Here is a 19,263-nt window from a genome sequence, read left to right as displayed (position 1 = left end):
AAAATTTTCCACAAAGCATCATTATGTTTTTCCAAAGTATTCTTTCAAAATGTGTTTAGTAACTGCAGAGTAATTGTCATGGGAGAAGGAAGTCCACCATGAGATGAGAGTATTGATAAGATATCCCTGTTCCAGAACAGAGGATGATCTTGCATTTTCCCAGCTGGCCAAGTTTCTCTTTGCCTCTCTTAAGGGAAGCCCTCTTAGTCAGATGCTTGTGTTGAAGGGAAGATCTGTGCTATAATGCAGTCCTTGCAAGGGCCATTGATCCACCCTCTGGAAGCTGGCTAATCTTTGGCTGGATCTCTTGGTTCTCATATCTGTTTGGATCTCCCCTTAAATTACCCAAACCGTGAGATTCAGTGAAGTTCAGAATGCCCCACCTTGGTGCCATGCCATAGCCAAGGAGGTGAGATGATGAGTCTGGTGGGTATCTGCTTTAATGGATTGTTATCCTTTTTCACTGCCATCAGCAAGATCCTAACTTGGAATCTCAGGCAAGAGGTTGATGCTGCCCCAAAGTGCCACAGGCCAGATTGCAGGAAGGGGAAGAAGACTGCCTTCCCACATGCACAATGCAGATCATGGCTGATGGAGCAAAGTCATATCACTAACACAGCTCCAATATTTATTTATTTATTATAATACCCTGGCCTCTTGTGTTCCCTCAAACTGGCATGGGGACAGGGAGGAAAGAACGCCCTCTTCATTCCAGCAGTGCCTCTACTTATCCCAGTTCTTTCCTGCTATTGTTTCAATACATGTATGGAATTATGCCTTTTTATGTCAGTGTGTACATGCGTGTGTATGTATGTGTGTGCATGTTGCATGCTCCCTTTGAGCATGGTTGAGATCACACATTAATTATTCCCCTCAAGAGCAAAGCACATAACTGTGTTAGACTGAGTCCATTTTTGTGGATCGAGCCATTACATAGCAGGGGAGGAAGAGCTCCTCTCCTTGTCTCAGCAGCTAAGCCTTCAATCTATTTTGCAGGCCCGTACAATATATGGGGTTCCCAGGAAATACGTGGTGTAATCCTAAATAGTGTACTTTGTTCACATAATGAGAAGACAAGAGTCACCAGAAAAGACAATAACGCTAGGAAAAGTTGAGGGCAGCAGGAAAAGAAGACATAAGGTGGATTGACTCTATAAAGGAAGTCACAATCCACAGTTTGCACAACCTGAGCAAGGCTGTTAACAATAGGACATTTTGAAGGACATTGATTCATAGAATCACCATGAGTTGGAAGCATCTTGACAGCACTTCACAAACACAACCCTAAGTAGCATCACACTCTCCTAAGTCCACTGAAGTCAATGGCTTCATAATAGTGTGACTGCTTACGGTACCTTTGTTGATCTCTCCGGATGTATGAGTGGAACAGTTTGATTGTAAGCAAGGTTGGTTCAGTTCACATGCTGATTCCTAATGTTGCAGAATTCCAACAGGACAGGGCAGAGTTTTCCTTCCTCACCATGGGACTCACTTGCTCCCGAAATATCTTATTTGTATCAAGAAATAGTGGTGATTGGTGTAGCTGTCAGCTATCCAGCTGTAAAAGATGTGCCATTACTCCTTTATAAGCAGTTCAGAAAAACATAAAGTTGTAATACCCCTTTTTCATCTTTTGTGCATAGCTGAGACAACCCTTTAATGCATGAACTCAGCTAGTCAGAGGCTTGTTAACATTCATAATTAGAGAACTACCTTGCATTTTTGGATAAGCTTAAGTCTAAGGGCATTAAGCTGCCTTTTTGTCCTCCCATAGCACGTGAAGGAGGAGCTGTTACAGTCCACATTCAAAGTGTGATGTAGAAATCTGATACACATTTTTCCTTCCCCACCCTGCAACTGGTCACTTACCCCACCCTCTTTGAAACCACAGATCATGCTTCGTTGTTTATGTTCATGTTCAGTGTGTCTTCCCATGTTATGAGCACTGAAAACTTCTTCCCAACTGACTCAGGTGTATGGTTCTAGCCTGAGCCATCTGCCTGCTTCTTCTCAGGCAGAGTCACATACTACCATCACCTTGTTTGCTAGGAGCTGCTTGGCCTTTGAGGTGTTCCACCTTCTCTTAGGGCTGGCTTTTATGTTTGACAGTTTACTGCCTAGTATTGGTGCCAAGTGATAGAAACTGGAATGCTTGAAAACAAACCTGTATTGCTGCTGATTCCGTATACTGAGCACTTTAGATGCACTGCTTATTTTCTTGGGGAGCATAATTAAAATGCACTTACCACAACTTGTCCCTTAACATGCTTGCATTCAGATTGCTTTCAAATTGCCCCAAAGACAGACTTTTCCACCTCTGTCAGTGCATGTGTACTAGTGGAATGATGATTCATATGTGCATTGAAGACTGCAAGTATGGAACCTAGGACCAATTAAACCAGAGTTAAAGATTTAAATGGATTCTTCTCTGGAGTCGGGAGAGTGCTAGCATGAGAGATGCTTGTTGGTCCAAGGGCAGAGAGTGGATGAGAGTGGAAAGCAGGTCAGAAAAGCATCTGGTGTCTGGGTATTTAGATAAACCTGGTACAGACAATGTAATGAGGTTCAGAAGTGTGCAATGTAATGAGGTTCAGAAGGCACAGATGCCCTCTATGACCTGATTAACTCTGTTTCCTTGGAATGAATTTTGGAGAGGCATTTCAACCTTTTTCTGCATCTTCATTTCCCCCTCCAGTTGAGGAGTTCCTTCAACAAGGCTTTCAGCATCAAGAAGGGCCCCAAATCTGCCTCCTCTTACTCTGACATAGAAGAGATTGCCACCCCTGACTCCTCAGCACCGTCATCCCCTAAGCTGCAGCATGGATCCACAGAAACTGCCTCTCCCTCCATCAAATCCTCCAACTCTTCTTCTGTTGGCATTGATACCACTGAGTGAGTCTGACCCTCCTATTCTCTGTCGAGCAAAGAGAGAGAACTCCCTGGGCAGACTGAGACACGGCAGGTCTTCATCTGCCAGGGATCATCCTGCCTTATTTCCCAACCCCACCCATCACCAGAGTCAGGGTGGGTGAAAGTGGAGGGTCTAGATGTGGGCCTATCTTGCAGTCTCAGGTTCTCTCATCTGTAAAGCACTCATAGGGAACCACCAGATATCGTTAACAGAGGATGAAGTATGGGTTGTACACTTATTAACAATAACAATAGTCATGAATTGTGACACGGTGAGGTTCTCTCTATCAGACACGTTGTATTTTACATTCAGCTGCAGTGCCAGCTCAGAAGCAGTGAGGTCCCTTTCTTTCCTTGGCATATCTAGTTCAGTGAGTCAATACGAATCCAAATAGTTGGATCCAGGCCAGTTTTTCTGCTGGTGAAAAAGCAAGAAGAAGATCCCCTCTGACTGGAAAAAAAATGCTACGCTAGCAATCATGGGTCTTGTGTGGACAAAAGCCATGGAGGTATGGGGGCTATAGTAAGATGAGACTGAGAACAAAAAACTTGCTGGATCCAACCCTGGGGTGATACAACTTGGGGTGATAACAATTGTTCAGAGGCTGTGCAAGGCCAGAGAGTTGAACAAGCACCTTTTAGAGTAATATATACAAGGATTTGATGGTGTGTTCCTCCATGGCAGGAGGCTGGGCTGGATGGCCCTTGTGTTCTCTTCCAATTCTGTCTTTTCAGGTGTTTGCAGGAGACCACCGTACTGTGGGATGGTTATACCTGAGATATTTGAAACCAAATGCACTGATTTCCAGTTTCTATCTTGACTTTGCAGTTTGGCCTGCAAAGAGACAAATTTAGGCTGGCATTCCTTCACCCATTTCTAATTTTGGCTGATCCCTTGGCAGACTGTTCCAGACCAATGAAGAGGAGGAACCTGAGAAAAAAGAGGTCTCAGAGCTGCGCTCAGAGCTGTGGGAGAAGGAAATGAAACTGACTGACATCCGTTTGGAAGCTCTAAATTCTGCCCATCAGCTGGATCAGTTGCGTGAAACTATGCACAACATGCAGGTAGGTCCTGCACACCACAAGTTTAGTGCTGCTCCTGGACCAACGAGGAAACCAGTTAGACTGTGCAAATGTTTGCAGGCAAATAAAGATGAGCTTCTGGACTTTGTGGAACTCTTCATGGAGGATCTGACGTGCTCCTTTCACTTTCTCACGTTGATGAGTCACAGCTTTCTAAGCACAAGAAAGGGACAGTAGCAAATTACCCCTCGCAGTATTGGAAAAGATGGCAGGATTAAGACTATGGATTGTGGAGCTCCTGCTATATTGAGGCCGTATTTTGAAACTGGGGACATAGGTTTGGAAAATATGTCTGCTTCTTCTTCTGTAGTTTGGCTGTCACTGCTCAGAGTTTGACATCCATGCCTAGCATTGACAAACAAGAACGTGCTTGCTTCTGAAGTCACTGTAGGAAATGCACACTGGGATTGAGATGGATTGTGGAAGATTTTTTGGAATGTTCCATTCTCAGAAAAGGCTCCATCTCTTCCATCTCTTAGGTTTCAGCTGCCATTCTGAGTGCTAGCATGCTCCTTTTTGGGGGTGGGGGGAACTAGAATCCATAAAGGTCTCAGATCTCTCACTCCTGTCACTGCTCTGTACTTTCTCTATAGTTGGAGGTGGATCTACTGAAAGCAGAGAATGACCGGTTGAAGGTGGTTCCTGGGCCATCCTCTGTGCCAAGCTCCATCCCTAGTCACATCTTGAGCTCATCGGCCTCTTCATCCCCAAGGCGCTCTCTGGGGCTCCAGCTTGCTCATCCTTTTAGTCCCAGCCTGGCTGATACAGGTATAACTTTTGTTTAATTTTGGGTGCTTCACCAAATATAGATTGTAAAAGGGAGGGGGGAAGGGAAGTGAACTAGCTTGCAGATCCCTTGTGTTGAGGAACTGAGCTAGATGACATCTGTGAGTACACAGCCTGGCTGACAGTTTTATGAAGTCTCAGAGGGAGACCATACAAGGGGTGAGGAAATGTAGCAGAGAATGGACCGTACAGAAGCTAAAAGAGCAGAGATGAAGTAACAAAATGGATGGAAGGAACAACTATGAAATGATGTCCTAGACCAGGGGTAGGGAACCTGCGGCTCTCCAGATGTTCAGGAACTACAATTCCCATCAGCCTCTGTCAGAATGGCCAATTGGCCATGCTGGTAGGGGCTGATGGGAATTGTAGTTCCTGAACATCTGGAGAGCCGCAGGTTCCCTACCCCTGTCCTAGACTGTGAGGAAAGCATGGAGGGCCATATTCTGTAGGGTTGCACATGAATGAGGGTTATCTGTTGACATGCAGAGCTTCCCAGCCACACCACCCCATCTGAATGAGGCCTGCTCATGTTCATGTATCTGATTGTACTTTTCCTTCTTCAGAGCTGTCACCAATGGATGGCATCACTGCTGGCCTCCAGAAGGACGAGGTGACATTGCGAATTGTGGTACGAATGCCACCTCAGCATATCATCAAAGGGGTAAGCACTAGTGAAAAGGAAGGGCAAGGGAAGATAAACAAATGCAATACTTGCACCTTCCAGCTGCTATAGAACTTGAGGACTCTACTTGCTTATTCCTCTTGCCAGGATCTGGTATTAGTAGCTTCCTGGTCATATGTCTGTCTCCCTTTGGCTTTCAGGACCTAAAACAGCAGGAGTTCTATCTGGGCAGCAGTAAAGTGAATGGGAAATTGGACTGGAAAATGCTGGATGAAGCTGTCTGCCAGGTTTTTAAGGTGAGAGGATAATTGCAGCTTTTTGTCTGTTCTGTCATTTTCAGAAATTCTATTTGAAAGCTCTGGGATATTGGGTCACTAGTGTTCCAACAATTCATTACCTATTCTACTTTCCCCTCATGATGCTATAGAGAACCAGAATGGTATAGTAGTGAAGAGTAGTGGACTCTAATCTGGAGAACTGGATTTGATTCCCCACTCATCCACGTGAGTGGCAGACATCCGGTGAACTGGGTTTGTTTCACTGCTCCTACACATGAACCCTGCTGAGTGATATTGGACCAGTCACAGTTCTCTCGGAACTCTCTCGGCCCCACCTACCTCACAAGGTGCTTGTTGTGGGGAGAGGAAGGAAACGTGGCTGTAAGCTGCTTTGAGACTTCTTAAGGTAGAGAAAGGGGAGGTATAAAAGCCTACTCTTCTTCTATAGGAAAAATAGAGCTGTGCTGGAAAATTTAATAGTGGTGCTGACAGAGACGGAGATGTTACCAAGGACAGTAGCAATAACCTAAAGTCTGATAAACTGAATTACCAAAAATGCCCTTTGAGAAGTGGAGAAAGAAATGGGGGAGGGAAACATCCCATGCCCAACACACCAGCAGGATGCCCAGCTCCTAGGATGGTCTTACACAGCAGCTAAGAGAGAAATGATTTCTGAAGCTACTAGTTCAAATTTCCTCCACCCACAAAACAGACAGCCTCAGTCAAGCAACTTTCTCTCAGCCTTTGCATTTGTGACATGGGGAATACTGCTGGTGCCCTTTTTACAAGGCTGTCATAAGCATTCTTTTCATAATGTTCATAAAGTGATTTGAACAGTGTAAATATTTAAACATTTAGCTATATACAAGCTAAGTATTAAATGATGCATTAGCAGCAGATTACTTGAGAACATAGGAACAGCCTTGTTGAATCAGACCAGTGGTCCATCTAGTTCAGGGGTGTCCAACTCTGGCGCTTCAGATGTTCATGGGCTACATTTCCCATCAGCCATGCCAGCAGGGGCTGATGGGAATTGTAGTCCATGAACATCTGAAGCGTCAGAGTTGGAGACCCCTGATCTAGTCCATCCTTCTGTTTCAACCAGTTGCCCAGGGAGGTGGGCAAGAATCAGGACCCAGATGTCAAGGCCTTCCCTGATGCTGCCTCCTAGTATTGGTGTTCAGAGGTTTGCTGCCTCTGAATAGGGAGGTTCCCTTGAGTCACCATGCTTAGCAGCAATTGCTGGATCAATCATCCATTAATCTAATTCCCATCTATGCTAACTATGTTCTCTAGCAGTGAATTCCACAATTTAACTATTCATTGAGTAAAAAATTGTTTCTTGTTTTCTGTCCTGAACGTATTTCTTAACACCTTCATTGGGTGCCTCCAAGTGTGGGAGATGTCTCTCAGTGAAATATCATGCAGCCCTGATTGATAAATGGCTTCCTATTCTATTTCCTTCGCATACTTGGGAAAGGTAGATTAGTAACTATCATTGGCATTTTCTAATGGGAACTCAGGAGGAAAAAAAATCTACAACAGGGGTGGGGTCCTGATCTAGCTGGCTACAAAAGCTTCTGATTCTGCTGTGACCACCAACATCCATGGAGTCCTGGCGCTTTGTGTCTCTTGAAGCTTGGTCTGAATGGGATCCCTTTCTGTCTTCACTCAGGACTACATCACCAAGATGGATCCTGCTGCTACATTGGGGCTCAGCATGGAGTCTGTTTATGGCTATAGCATCAGCCATGTCAAGCGGGTCTTGGACACTGAGCCTCCGGAGCTGCCACCTTGCCGACGTGGTGTGACTAGTATTGCCGTGACGCTGAAAGGTAGTATCATTTAAAACATTTATTCAATAGTACTATATTTGTGGCCACACCTGCTTTCTGTTCTGCCAGTTTCAAGCTGTTTGCAGTGTGTTGGGTCTAAGTAAAAAAGGCAACAGGCAGATGGGAATGAGAAAGCACGTTTGGCTAACTCTGCATATTCAAAGTTGGTATTGAAGCCCAGAGATGCACTTTACTGTTAAAGATAAAGATCTGTCCTTGAAACTTGGTGGAGACTGCTTACAATAGTCTTCCTTTAACCTGGCAATTCTGCTGAAACATCAAAGAAATTCCAGATGGAGGCAGAAACATTAGCCATTGTGAGCTGGGTGGGAAAGAATGAAGCTATCAAAAGAGGAAGGTCTCAGCACAGTAGCAGGAGGTGATGAAGCTGTACAGCATTAAAAAGTTGGGGAACTTATTATAGAACGGTCTGCTGTTGTGAAGAAGGAAACCTAACTGTTACAAGGGACTTGATTACAGTAGTTGGATGTCTTTCCTGCAGGAAATCTCATTGTGGTCATGGACAGCATGATTGGTAGGGCCTGTTTTGTAACCGCCATATCCTTTTTCACAGGCTTGAAGGAGAAGTGCGTGGACAGTCTGGTGTTTGAGACCCTCATCCCCAAGCCCATGATGCAGCATTATATCAGTCTCCTGCTCAAGCACCGGCGCCTCATCCTCTCAGGACCAAGTGGAACTGGCAAGACCTACCTGACCAATCGTCTTGCTGAGTACTTGGTGGAGCGCTCAGGCCGTGAAGTCACAGAGGGCATCGTCAACACCTTCAACATGCACCAGCAGTCTTGCAAGGTCTGCAGCTTTTGACAGGGACTAATTGCCCTCTGTTTCTGCACAAACACAATTTAAAACATCTCTATAACCCTTCTGCACAGTCCTGCTGATTGTATTCCTCGCTCATGATCTCCTGACAATTTCAGCCTGAGGAACTTCCTCAAACCTTCCAGCCCTTGGTCAGTGTGTCCCTCCAATTCTCATGGTTCCCCCCAACATCCAGTCCTGTGGCCTCACAAGTATGTGAGCTCCCTTCCTAATGCCTTCATATTGTTGTATTAAACAGCTGTTTTTATGTGCTTTCTGTGTGCTCACATGTGACTTTCATTTGCATTATTCTTTACTAGGACTTGCAGCTTTACCTCTCCAATTTGGCCAATCAGATTGATCGGGAAACAGGGATAGATGTGCCATTGGTCATTCTCCTTGATGATCTCAGTGAGCCAGGCTCAATAAGTGAGCTTGTCAACGGGGCACTCACTTGCAAGTACCACAAATGGTAAGAATAATATTATACTCCTGTACCTTGATGGTGGTCTTATTCTTAAGGGATGTTAAGAGATAAAAGGTGAGATAGTCTATGCAGTGTGTGGGTGTGTGTTTACTTAGGCTCCAACTCGCTCTGGGAAGTTGGTGGTGCCAGACATTTAAAAATGCCATACATTTAATGTATCACTGTCTCAGTGTCCATTCAGTGAATGAATGCATTCTGGAATCTTGCCTCTGTGTTGAGCACCCAGCTAATGAATTTCCCTACTTCTAGTTCTGTGTTCTAGCAAACAACTTCTTCTAGTTCTAGCAAACAACTTCTGGCAAAGGTGGGTGCACAGTGGTGGCATTCCTGTCCAGAAGTCAGAGAAATGGCGGTTATAATCATGCACTAGAACCAAAGCTGCTTTCCTGCCCGCCTCTCTGTCAATGTAGAATCACAGAGTTGGAAGAGACACAAGGGCCATCAGTCCCTCTGCCATTCAGGAACACACAATCAAAGCACTCCTGGCAGATGGCCATCCAGTCTCTGTTTAAAAACCTCCAGAGAAGAAGACTCCATCACACTCTGAGGCAATGTATACCACTGTCAAACAGCCCTTACTGTCTCTGTTCCTGCACCTTGAATCCATTACTTTTTGTCCTAGTCTCTGGAGCAGCACAAAATTAGCTTGCTCCCTGTTCAACATGACATCCCTTGAAATATTTAAACATGGCTATCATATTACCCCTTAACCTTCTCTTCTCCAGACTTAAACATAGTATTGTTCTCTGTTCTCTTGCTCAGTAGACCAGAGGCAAAACTCACCTGAAAGCCAAATGATACCATGTATATTTTGTTAGGTGGGCACTTCACACTTGTCACTCATCTTCTGGCGTATTGGTTAACACAGGGTCATCCATCCATTTGCTACATTATCAACATCTCTGTTTGAGAGTTGGCTGGAGAGAGGCTTCTTCCCAGTGTTGGGGCTATCCAGATCATTTGGTCCTTATTATCTTTTATCTGAGTCCCAGGATGACTCCCTATTATAGGGCCATTTCTTTCAGGACACCTCTCTCCGCCATGCTCTTTCTGTACTGTTCTTCTGTAGGAGTAATTGAGCTGATGGTAGAATTGATACAAGATTGATGTTTTGCTAATTCTAGCCGAGAATCTCTTCTTTGAGAGAGGTGTGGCAGATGTCCTAGTGAATAATCCTGCTGGGTCAAGACTGTGGTGGTGTGAGAGAAAATGGTGTCCAACTATGCTTCTGCACAGAATGAATGAAACATGTCTTAGCTTGGGTCCTGTCATGTTTCTAGCTACTGGGGGCTTCCTGCTCAAACGGCCTGGGGAAGTTGGTCTGTGCTCTGTTATCTCATGCAGCTGCAGGGGGTGGAGAGAAATCCATTAGCTGTTTTCATTGTTGGAGGAATGTGTGTGTGGATGCATGTGTACCGCATTTTTCTTCCCTCTGGGAAATGTGTGTGTGCATGTTTTCTCACCTTGAGAAGTGAAAGGGGGGTGTCTGATGTGTTTCTGCTGGGGGAATATAATCTTTTGCCTGTAGTCTTCTGTTCAGTTCAAACAATACAGTCATCAGCTATTCCTGTGCTTGTAATCAATAAAACAAAAATTCTGCTTCTAAAGTACTGATTCCTGTGTTTGAGCAAGTCAGAGGTTGTGACACAATGTCTGATAAGCCTGTTGGTTCTCTTCCCCACCAGCCCCTACATCATTGGGACAACCAACCAGCCTGTGAAGATGACTCCAAACCATGGCCTGCACCTCAGTTTCAGGTAATGTCAGTACTACCAAATCCACTGTTGGCAGCAGGATGGCTCATCTGCCCCTCTGCTCTGTCAATCCTGAGGTCCTAAATCTATAATGCTGCTGCCTTGGGAAGGATTCTGAAATCCATTGCTGTCCCACAAGGCACTGTCTTACCTCAGAGGAGCAAAGATACAACACCAAATTATCTAGAATGGGCCCCAGGAACAGATCAGGGGATGAGGCTACATGCTCATTACTCGCTGGGTGTATTAGCTCTATGGAGAGGGCAATTTGCTTCAAGTGCCAACTCTTCTCCCCTTGCCTTGCAGGATGCTGACATTCTCCAACAACGTGGAGCCCGCTAATGGCTTCTTGGTGCGTTATTTACGTCGGAAGCTCCTTGAGTCCGATAGTGATGTCAATGCCAACCGGGAGGAGCTGTTGCGCGTGCTGGACTGGGTGCCCAAGCTTTGGTACCATCTGCATACTTTCCTAGAGAAGCACAGCACCTCTGACTTCCTCATTGGTAAGGATTGCTGGAGCCGCTATTGGGGCAACCTTTATCATGCAGGAGGCTGGGACAAGAGGTTGCAGTGCAAGATCTTGGAACATGATAGGCAACTTAAATGCAGTTGCATCTTGTGGTCTTTGATTCATTCCTGCAAGAGATGGTCCAGGGTTCAGGGCTGCATGGAAGCAGAGATCTCCTGCCCTAATCTCAGTCAGCTAGTCAAGGGTTAGCTCAGTCAGCTAGTCAAAGGAGAGAAAAATATTTTGTATGTACTCAGAAGTATTCTTAATCAGCATTTCCATGTTTCAGGACTCTGACCCTGCCTCAAATTAAGCCCTGGTTTATTCTGTATCCAGCCAAATCCTGTAGTTTCAGTATTTCTGTTGAAGGCATCTCAAGAACATGGAGGAGGGCTATGGCAGATTTAACAGATGTCAGTAGCTGACATTATTTTAGGCTTTGCAAAGTTATTCAGCAGGCCACATGGACTATCATCAGTACTGTAGAATTCCTTCTTCATTCCTGTTGGTCAGTTACTCAGTATTAAAATCAGCCACTTGAACTCAATACAAGTCTTTGGTTTAGGAGCTGCCGGGCCTAAGCACACTGAGGCTGTGTCTGCAGGATTTGCTTCCCTCCAACAAAAGTACAGATGGGTTGAGGGAGAATCCCATACTAACAACTTTCCCGTAATTCTGTAGGAAAGAACATACACATTTGATGCAAAGGACAACATGAATCACATTGAGTGAATGTACTTGTCTTTTCCCTAGTGCACTATGTATTCTGAGTTGCAGGTTCCTCAGTTTTCTCCAAAAGGCCCCTCTGTTTGAAAGTTGGATCATGGCTAGATCAGCATTTTTCATGCATATTCTGTTCATTTTCTCCATTAAACTCAATTAATTCCCATTAAATAGTGACTGATAAGAAGGCAACAGATTTCTTCGTCCCATTTCAGTCCTTTGCACATTACACCACACTGATTGCCTCTGTCGAGCACAGACACTGTGGCATGGTATTGATCCCTGTGATCAAAATATTACATGGACTTGGTACTTACACACTGTTTAATAGCTAAAGTTCTCCTCTTTCATTGTAGGCCCTTGTTTCTTTTTATCGTGTCCCATTGGAATAGAAGATTTTCGGACCTGGTTCATTGACTTATGGAACAATTCCATAATCCCTTACCTTCAGGAAGGAGCAAAGGACGGGATCAAGGTATTTTCCCTTACCGAAAGATCTGCTGTAGTGGCTGTAGCTTATACCCATTCTGGTGGATGGATTTCTTGGTACCATGGACGTGGGGGGGGGGGTGTTTCTCAGGTTTGAAACCCCCCCATTCATGTCCGAAGCTCCGCCCCTCAGTTTGTAGGTTTTTAAAATTTTTTAGTGCTTTTTTGGTTTTTGGCCTGCAGGGGGCGCATTGTTTGGGCTAGCAGCACCGAACTTTCAGAGATTGTTTGGGGGACTCTCCTGATGATACTACCCGGGTTTGGTGAAGTTTGGACCAGGGGGTCCAACGCTATGGACTCTCAAAGGGAGTGCCCCATCCTCCATTGTTTTCAATGGGAGCTAATAGAAGATGAAGGCTACATCTTTGAGGGTCCATAACTTTGGACATCCTGAACCAAACTTCACCAAACATGGGTGGTATCATTAGGAGAGACTCCTAAAGATACCCTGAAAGTTTGGTGCTTCTAGCTTAACAATTGCACCCCTGACAGCAGGCACCCCCCCCCCAATTTCCCCAGATTCTCCTTTTAAATCCACCCCCTTCAGCATGGATTTAAAGGGAGAATCTGAGGTCTTCAGTTTAGAACAGGGGTAGGGAACCTGCGGCTCTCCAGATGTTCAGGAACTACAATTCCCATCAGCCTCTGTCAGCATGGCCAATTGGCCATGCTGGTAGGGGCTGATGGGAATTGTAGTTCCTGAACATCTGGAGAGCCGCAGGTTCCCTACCCCTGGTTTAGAAGAAGAAGAAGAGTTTGGATTTATATCCCCCTTTCTCTCCTGTAGGAGACTCAAAGGGGCTTACAATCTCCTTGCCCTTGCTCCCTCACAACAAACACCCTGTGAGGTGGGTGGGGCTGAGAGAGCTCCAAAGAGCTGTGACTAGCCCAAGATCACCCAGCTGGCATGTGTGGGAGTGCACAGGCTAATCTGAATTCCCCCAGCTCAAGTGGCAGAGCAGGGAATCAAACCCGGTTCCTCCAGATTAGAGTGCACCTGCTCTTAACCACTATGCCACATTGAAAGTGATGCTGTTTCAGGGTGGGGGATAATCCACCCCAAAACAGCATCACTGGATGGATTTAAAAGAAGGATTTTAAGGTGGATTTAAAAGGAGAATTTGGGCTCTCTAGTTAAACGCCATTGAAAGTGATGCTGTTTGGGGGTGGATTCCAGCATCACAGCAGCTGCCCGGGGGTGTGTGTGCAAAACTCAGATTTTGCATTGGGCTCCATTTTCCCTCTATGCCTCTGCCCAGAGGGGAGGGGCAAGGCAGGGCAGGGCAGGGGAGTCTGCCATCCCTGACCTCGGAGAGCTGCTTTTATAAGTGCTAGGCCAGGGGCGGGGCTTGTGGAGGCATGGCCATGCCCAAGGGGCGGGTGGGGATGTGGCCCCACCCCTGAACCCCCCCCCCATAAAAAATCTATACGTCCCTGCTTGGTACGTGTCGACCCTATTGTGCTACCCTAAAAGAATCACAGTAAAAGCTTTGCAGGCCATGAGTCTGAATAAAGCTACTTTCTTTGAAGGGTGACTGACTCAAGCATCAATTTGCTCAGAGATTCCACTCTGTCCCTTTTGGAAGGATGGGATGATTGACCACTGCACGTATTCAGCATCTTTCTGGCAGATGCTGCTAGTCATTGCCACTTATTCTCATTACAGGTGCATGGACAGAAAGCCGCCTGGGAGGACCCTGTGGAGTGGGTGCGAGACACGTTGCCGTGGCAGTCAGCCCAGCAAGACCAGTCAAAGCTCTATCATCTTCCCCCACCTAGTGTGGGGCCACACAGCATTGTCTCACCCCCAGAGGAGCGAAGTGACAAGGATACAACACCAAACTCTCTGGAATCAGATCCTTTGGTATGTCATTCAGGTTACAAAGAGCTAAATCTGTTGTACATTGGGACAGATCTTCTGGGGGCTGGAACAGTTGTGAAGGAATGAAGTGGTTGTTGAATGCATGTTCCAGCTCATCTGTGCAGCATCATACTTTGCCAAATGTAAGAACATCTGTAACATCTGTTACAGGAATGAAACCCATTGAGAGCAGAGCTGGTCAGTAGACTGAGGGGGTCAGGCATCCTGAGACAAATGGCCAATGTCTGTAGAGTTGCGTTGCAAACTCAGCTTCCCTTTATTGGGGGCACAACAAGAGAAGTGAATGTTTACTTTCACCAGGAAACACATCTTCAGTGTAATTGAATGTAATTCTTCAGAACTTTTCTTTTTTGGTCTTACTTCTAAAGACCTTATCCTGGTAACAGGCCAACTTGAGAAGTGATTTGTATGGAATCTTATTTTATGTTTATTAGTCTCCAATAATTCAGTGAGGAGTTTTCTAGAAGAAGAGAAGAGTTTGGATTTATATCCCCCCTTTCTCTCCTGCAGGAGACTCAAAGGCCTTACAATCTCCTTGCCCTTTCCCCCTCACAGCAACACCCTGTGAGGTACATGGGGCTGAGAGAGCTCCGAGAAGCTGTGACTAGCCCAAGGTCATCCAGCTGGCATGTGTGGGAGTGTACAGGCCAATCTGAATTCCCCAGATAAGCCTCCACACCTCAGGCAGCAGAGCTGGGAATCAAATGCAGTTCCTCCAGATTAGAGGAATCTAATACATGAGATTAGATACATGAGCTCTTAACCTCCTACGCTACTGCTGCTCACTTTCTAGTGAAAGTGAGGAGTTTTGTTGCATAATTCTTCATAATTCTGAAAAAGTCAGAGGTCCATCCTGTCACTCAAAACTATCAGGTGCAGTCACTTCCTATTCTGCCTCTTCCCCATCGCTGCCCCCTTGTCATAGCAATAAACTAATCTCTGGGCAAGCTCTGAAGAGGAAAAAAGTCTACTGAGGTGGCTTTTGATGATACAAAATATACAATTACAATATAGTAAAATGTAAGTAAAACTAAAAAATAATCCGGTATCTTTCCGGCTGGTCCTGGATCCAGTTGGCCAGCTCATCCAAAGCCACTGGGGGTGATCTTGTGGCCAGGTGCTGGAACCTGCAGTCATACCAAAACTTCATCCCTGGGGACAGGAGGAACAAACAAAAGCTCAGCTCAAAAGTTATGGCAGATTTTATTATATGTATAAGTAAAGCCCTGGAAGCAGCTTTTCATGTTCATTCTTGAAGTCCCAGTAGCCAACTTGGTATTGGAGCAGCGTTTAGCTTATGGTGGTCAACTAAATACAAATGCGTGTGTGTATGTTTAAAGTGTAAAGCTTATTAGGGCAACTGGGGGCTTCTCCAAGATTTGAGGACTCCTGGTCATGAGATCTGCATTGGATCCTTCTCCCTGACTCCAGGACTCAAGTCCTGTGCATTCTGAGTCCACCCGCCAATAACAGTAAACTCTTGTACCCTTCTACTGGGTCTCATAAAAGCTGACAGAGGAGGAAGAAAGTGGATTAGAATTCATGTGTACCAGGGAGACAGCCTAGGCCAGGGGACTGCAACCTGTGGCTCTCCAGATGTTCATCAACTGCAGTTCCCATCAGCCCCTGCCAGCATGGTCAATTGGCCATACTTGCAGGGGCTGATGGGGATTGTAGTCCATGAACATCTGGAGAGCCACAGGTTGCAGACCCCTGGCCTAGACCCTGAGCCAGACTCCTAGCCTTGCCAGTCATTGGCACTTGCCATGCCAAGGACCGTGCTCAGATTGAATGTTTAGCAGGCCACTATAATCCTACATGTAGTTTACAAGGTGTCTTGGATGGCACTTGAGTATTTTAGATAGCATTTAGCACACTAGTGGAGTTGCAAAGGATCCTTCAGGATGGTCAGTGTTACATAAGAGGCTAGAATGACTCACGGTCCTCACCTTGTCTTGAAAAATTTTGCATTATGTAGGTTATCTTTTCAAGTTAGTTGGAAGCTGCAGGCCACCATGGTGGGTGACCAGCTTGGTAGAAAGATTTACACACTCAGCAAATCTCTGCAAAGTTTTTTGATTCATCCTACTGTTGAAAGAGCTGTGTTACTGTAATAGTGGTAGTCTTCTGGGTGTTCTGTGTCGCTCATACACGCCCTCCCTTTTATCCCTCTCTTGCATTATAGAAGTTGCTTTATGCCCGAAAGAGGACCAAAAAATATTGAGAGTACTTTTCAGTTTGTTTTTGTCCCAGTATTCACCTGGGCAATAATGAAACACTGGACTACACTACTACCTAGTAGACTGTATTGGTGACCTGACCAGCAGGTGTTTTCACCATCACAAAAGAGAAGAGCTTGCTTTAAAATTGCAGTATGAACATGGTATGGAGTGCTGAGTTCCTGTGGCCACAAGGTGGCAGAAGAGCATAGAAGGACATTGAGAGGCCACTGGGATTGAGACCAATATTTCTTATGGTTTGTAAAAAGGCCAGGGATAAATGGCTCAGTTATTTCCACTGGCAATTGACCTTCCATGCACGCAACTATTAGATGTTAGATAGTGATTCTCAATTCCCTAAGCTGTTTGATGAGGCAGCATCTTCTCTGTCCCTCCTATTCCTCCTTACTCCTGCACTTTCCCTGAAACCAAAACACTCCTGAAATTCCAGGTGATTAATTTTTATTACTCCCACAATTACTCCACAAGTAACCTGAAACAGCTAATTTTGGTTTTAATTTCAGTTTGCGAATGTCCCAATGCACTCCCGTCGAACAAACCTCTTGTCTGTCCAGCTGACCTTGAAGTCACCATTTCAGATCCACACTCCCAGAAGCTTTGAAATGCCCCTGGCATGGTCTAAAAAGTCCAAAGATAAACAAATTTTGGGTTTGGTCAGTGCCCAGATGGGAGGCCACAGAGGAATACTACATTTGCTGCCTGAGTCTTACAGGAGAAAGGGGGGATAGTCAGCCCACAGTGTATATGACTGAGACAAGGCTTAATTCTCTTAATGTTGCTGGAGGTGATAAATAATTAGACTCCATTTTGCAGAAGTGTATATAAAATGGTGCATGAGATTTCCCCATCAGGCGCTTGGAAAGATATATCTTATCCCTGTGGCCAGGAGACCTCCAATGCCATCACAGCTCAGCAGCCAAGCCACAAACAGGAAAATGCTGCTGTTGACAGTTGTCAGGGCAGTTACAAGATGCTAGACCGTGCCTCAGTCAGCAGTTGAGAAACAGTGAGAGAGGGCGGGGGGAGGAATGGCAGAGTTGTCCCAGCAACCCAGGCAATAGAGCCCTAAATGTCTCATGGGCATGAGAGGGAACCAGGAAGCATGTGTAGCCCCTGGACTGTGTTTAGGCTGGGACCGGCCATGGCACAGGCTTTGCACATACCAACAACTCTCAGAAGAAGGAGAGGGAATAAAATGATGACTTAGCTCCCTTCCCTCCTTGCCTGAGGACTTGAAAATGAAATTGTATGGAGAAGTGAATAGCAGCAAGTGGGATTGCTGGTGATGGAGTGATTGCTGGCAATTGAGTGATTTTTTGGTTCCACAGGGGCTAAAAACTCCATTGCTGTCTTGGTTGGGACACTTGCAGTACCATCCTAAGCTGTGCTAAACACTTCTAAGCCCATTAACTGCTTAGGATGGCACTGCAAGTCTGCTTCCAAGTCTAAATAATCAACAGACACTAAGCAGAAATCCTTGTGTTGCTCCCTACCTCAAGGGTTTGGTTATTTCTATCTCCCTTATTCCTTTAGGGTGATACTCTGACCACCACAGTTATGACATCTGATTTTCAAGCTCCACGCACTGAAGAACATCAGTGTCTTGTGTATATAGAAAGAGGGCTGAAGGTACTGCAACTTTTTAACTTATCTGTCTTGCCCCATACAGATGGCGATGTTGCTGAAGCTCCAGGAAGCAGCCAACTACATTGAGTCTCCAGATCGAGAAACCCTGGATCCAAATGTGCAGTCTGCTCTCTAAAGAGGAGTGGATCAGGATGGGACAGCAACTGGAGTGAGCTGGTCTCGGCTGCTTACCCTCCTCGTTCTTCTTCTTTTTTGTATCCTGAATCTGCAGCCTGGAACAGGAACCACCGAAGGCAGAGAGGAGCCTGTTTCTTGCTTTGCAGTCTGTGCAGATGGACAAGGAGTGAGGCAGTTTGCTTCTTCTCCGAAAGATACTGGCAGCCCTCCCCCCTATGGGACTACAGTGGTAGGAAAATGCCAGTTTTTATCCATAGGCTTTGTGCCTCTGTCACAAACTCCTTGGCTTTGCAGTGTGACTTGGGGGAGGGCAGGGAAGAATGAATAAATCCCACGGATCCAGGGTGCACCTCATCAAAGTTCCTATGCAGGGCACGGGCTCCGGAGAACTCCCCACAACTGGCCACTGCATTATTGCAGAGAAATGCCAGTGGGCAGAGCAGCAGCAAAGTGTGGGGTTCCCAATAAGGATGACCTTTAAAATAAAGTAAGCAGAAGCCTAGAAAAGGAACCTGTAAGCATCGGAGCGGAAGATTTTCTGCTGCAGCAGACTTGACAGCTGGCACTCTCTCCGGGTGCTTCCCCCTCCTGCTGTCTTGCCAACACAAACACCGGCCAAGGCCTAGGACTGTTACTCCTGTCTTTGTGCCCTCCTTATTTAATCTGCATGATGGTCCTTTTACATTCAGATTCCCAATAAACTCTGTTTTGTTTTTTCCTTTATTTTATTTTGGCTAAGCTGGACCATTCTGTTCACTCTTTGGTTCAAAGAATCATTGTTCTTATTTTGTTGCAGCCTGGCATTGGCTGCATAGGGAAGAGCCACTTAGTTGCATTGTGTGTTTTGTTCAGTTCGTCTCCCAGTCTTGTTTGGCCACGTTGTAAGTTCCATCACTGCAGTCCCTCCTAACTCAAACTGGTGCTGACTGGATGGCCTCCAGTAACCGAATCGGCCTTGTCGGTCCTCGCAGCTGGCCTCACGATGCACACAGGCTTGACCCAGCAGCACAGCTAACCAAGTGATGCACAGTTTGCTGGACTAGGCTCCCTCCTGCCTCACTGTTGGTCGTCCCGCCCTTAAAA

General features: G+C 45.8%; 1 protein-coding gene across 6 annotated transcripts in view; it reads left to right on the top strand.

Annotated features, from left to right (window-relative positions):
* NAV1 (neuron navigator 1) overlaps positions 1-18,908 on the top strand; it is a 328,528-nt gene extending 309,620 nt beyond the window's left edge. For all 6 annotated transcript variants that reach the window (XM_048496163.1, XM_048496160.1, XM_048496164.1 and 3 more), the window contains 13 exons: positions 2,696-2,892; positions 3,813-3,975; positions 4,587-4,761; positions 5,343-5,440; positions 5,602-5,697; positions 7,355-7,514; positions 8,089-8,324; positions 8,654-8,805; positions 10,506-10,577; positions 10,881-11,077; positions 12,162-12,280; positions 13,961-14,158; positions 18,086-18,908. In XM_048496163.1, coding sequence (XP_048352120.1) covers positions 2,696-2,892; positions 3,813-3,975; positions 4,587-4,761; positions 5,343-5,440; positions 5,602-5,697; positions 7,355-7,514; positions 8,089-8,324; positions 8,654-8,805; positions 10,506-10,577; positions 10,881-11,077; positions 12,162-12,280; positions 13,961-14,158; positions 18,086-18,178 — 1,956 coding nt within the window. In that variant the 3' untranslated portion in view covers positions 18,179-18,908. The remainder of the gene's footprint in view (positions 1-2,695; positions 2,893-3,812; positions 3,976-4,586; positions 4,762-5,342; positions 5,441-5,601; positions 5,698-7,354; positions 7,515-8,088; positions 8,325-8,653; positions 8,806-10,505; positions 10,578-10,880; positions 11,078-12,161; positions 12,281-13,960; positions 14,159-18,085) is intronic.
* Positions 18,909-19,263: the final 355 nt, after the last annotated feature.

This window comes from Sphaerodactylus townsendi, linkage group LG05 (genome assembly GCF_021028975.2).
Source record: "Sphaerodactylus townsendi isolate TG3544 linkage group LG05, MPM_Stown_v2.3, whole genome shotgun sequence".
Classification (NCBI taxonomy): Eukaryota; Metazoa; Chordata; class Lepidosauria; order Squamata; family Sphaerodactylidae; genus Sphaerodactylus; species Sphaerodactylus townsendi.
Note: the sequence above shows the minus strand (reverse complement) of the source record. Positions and strands in the feature narration are given on the sequence as shown.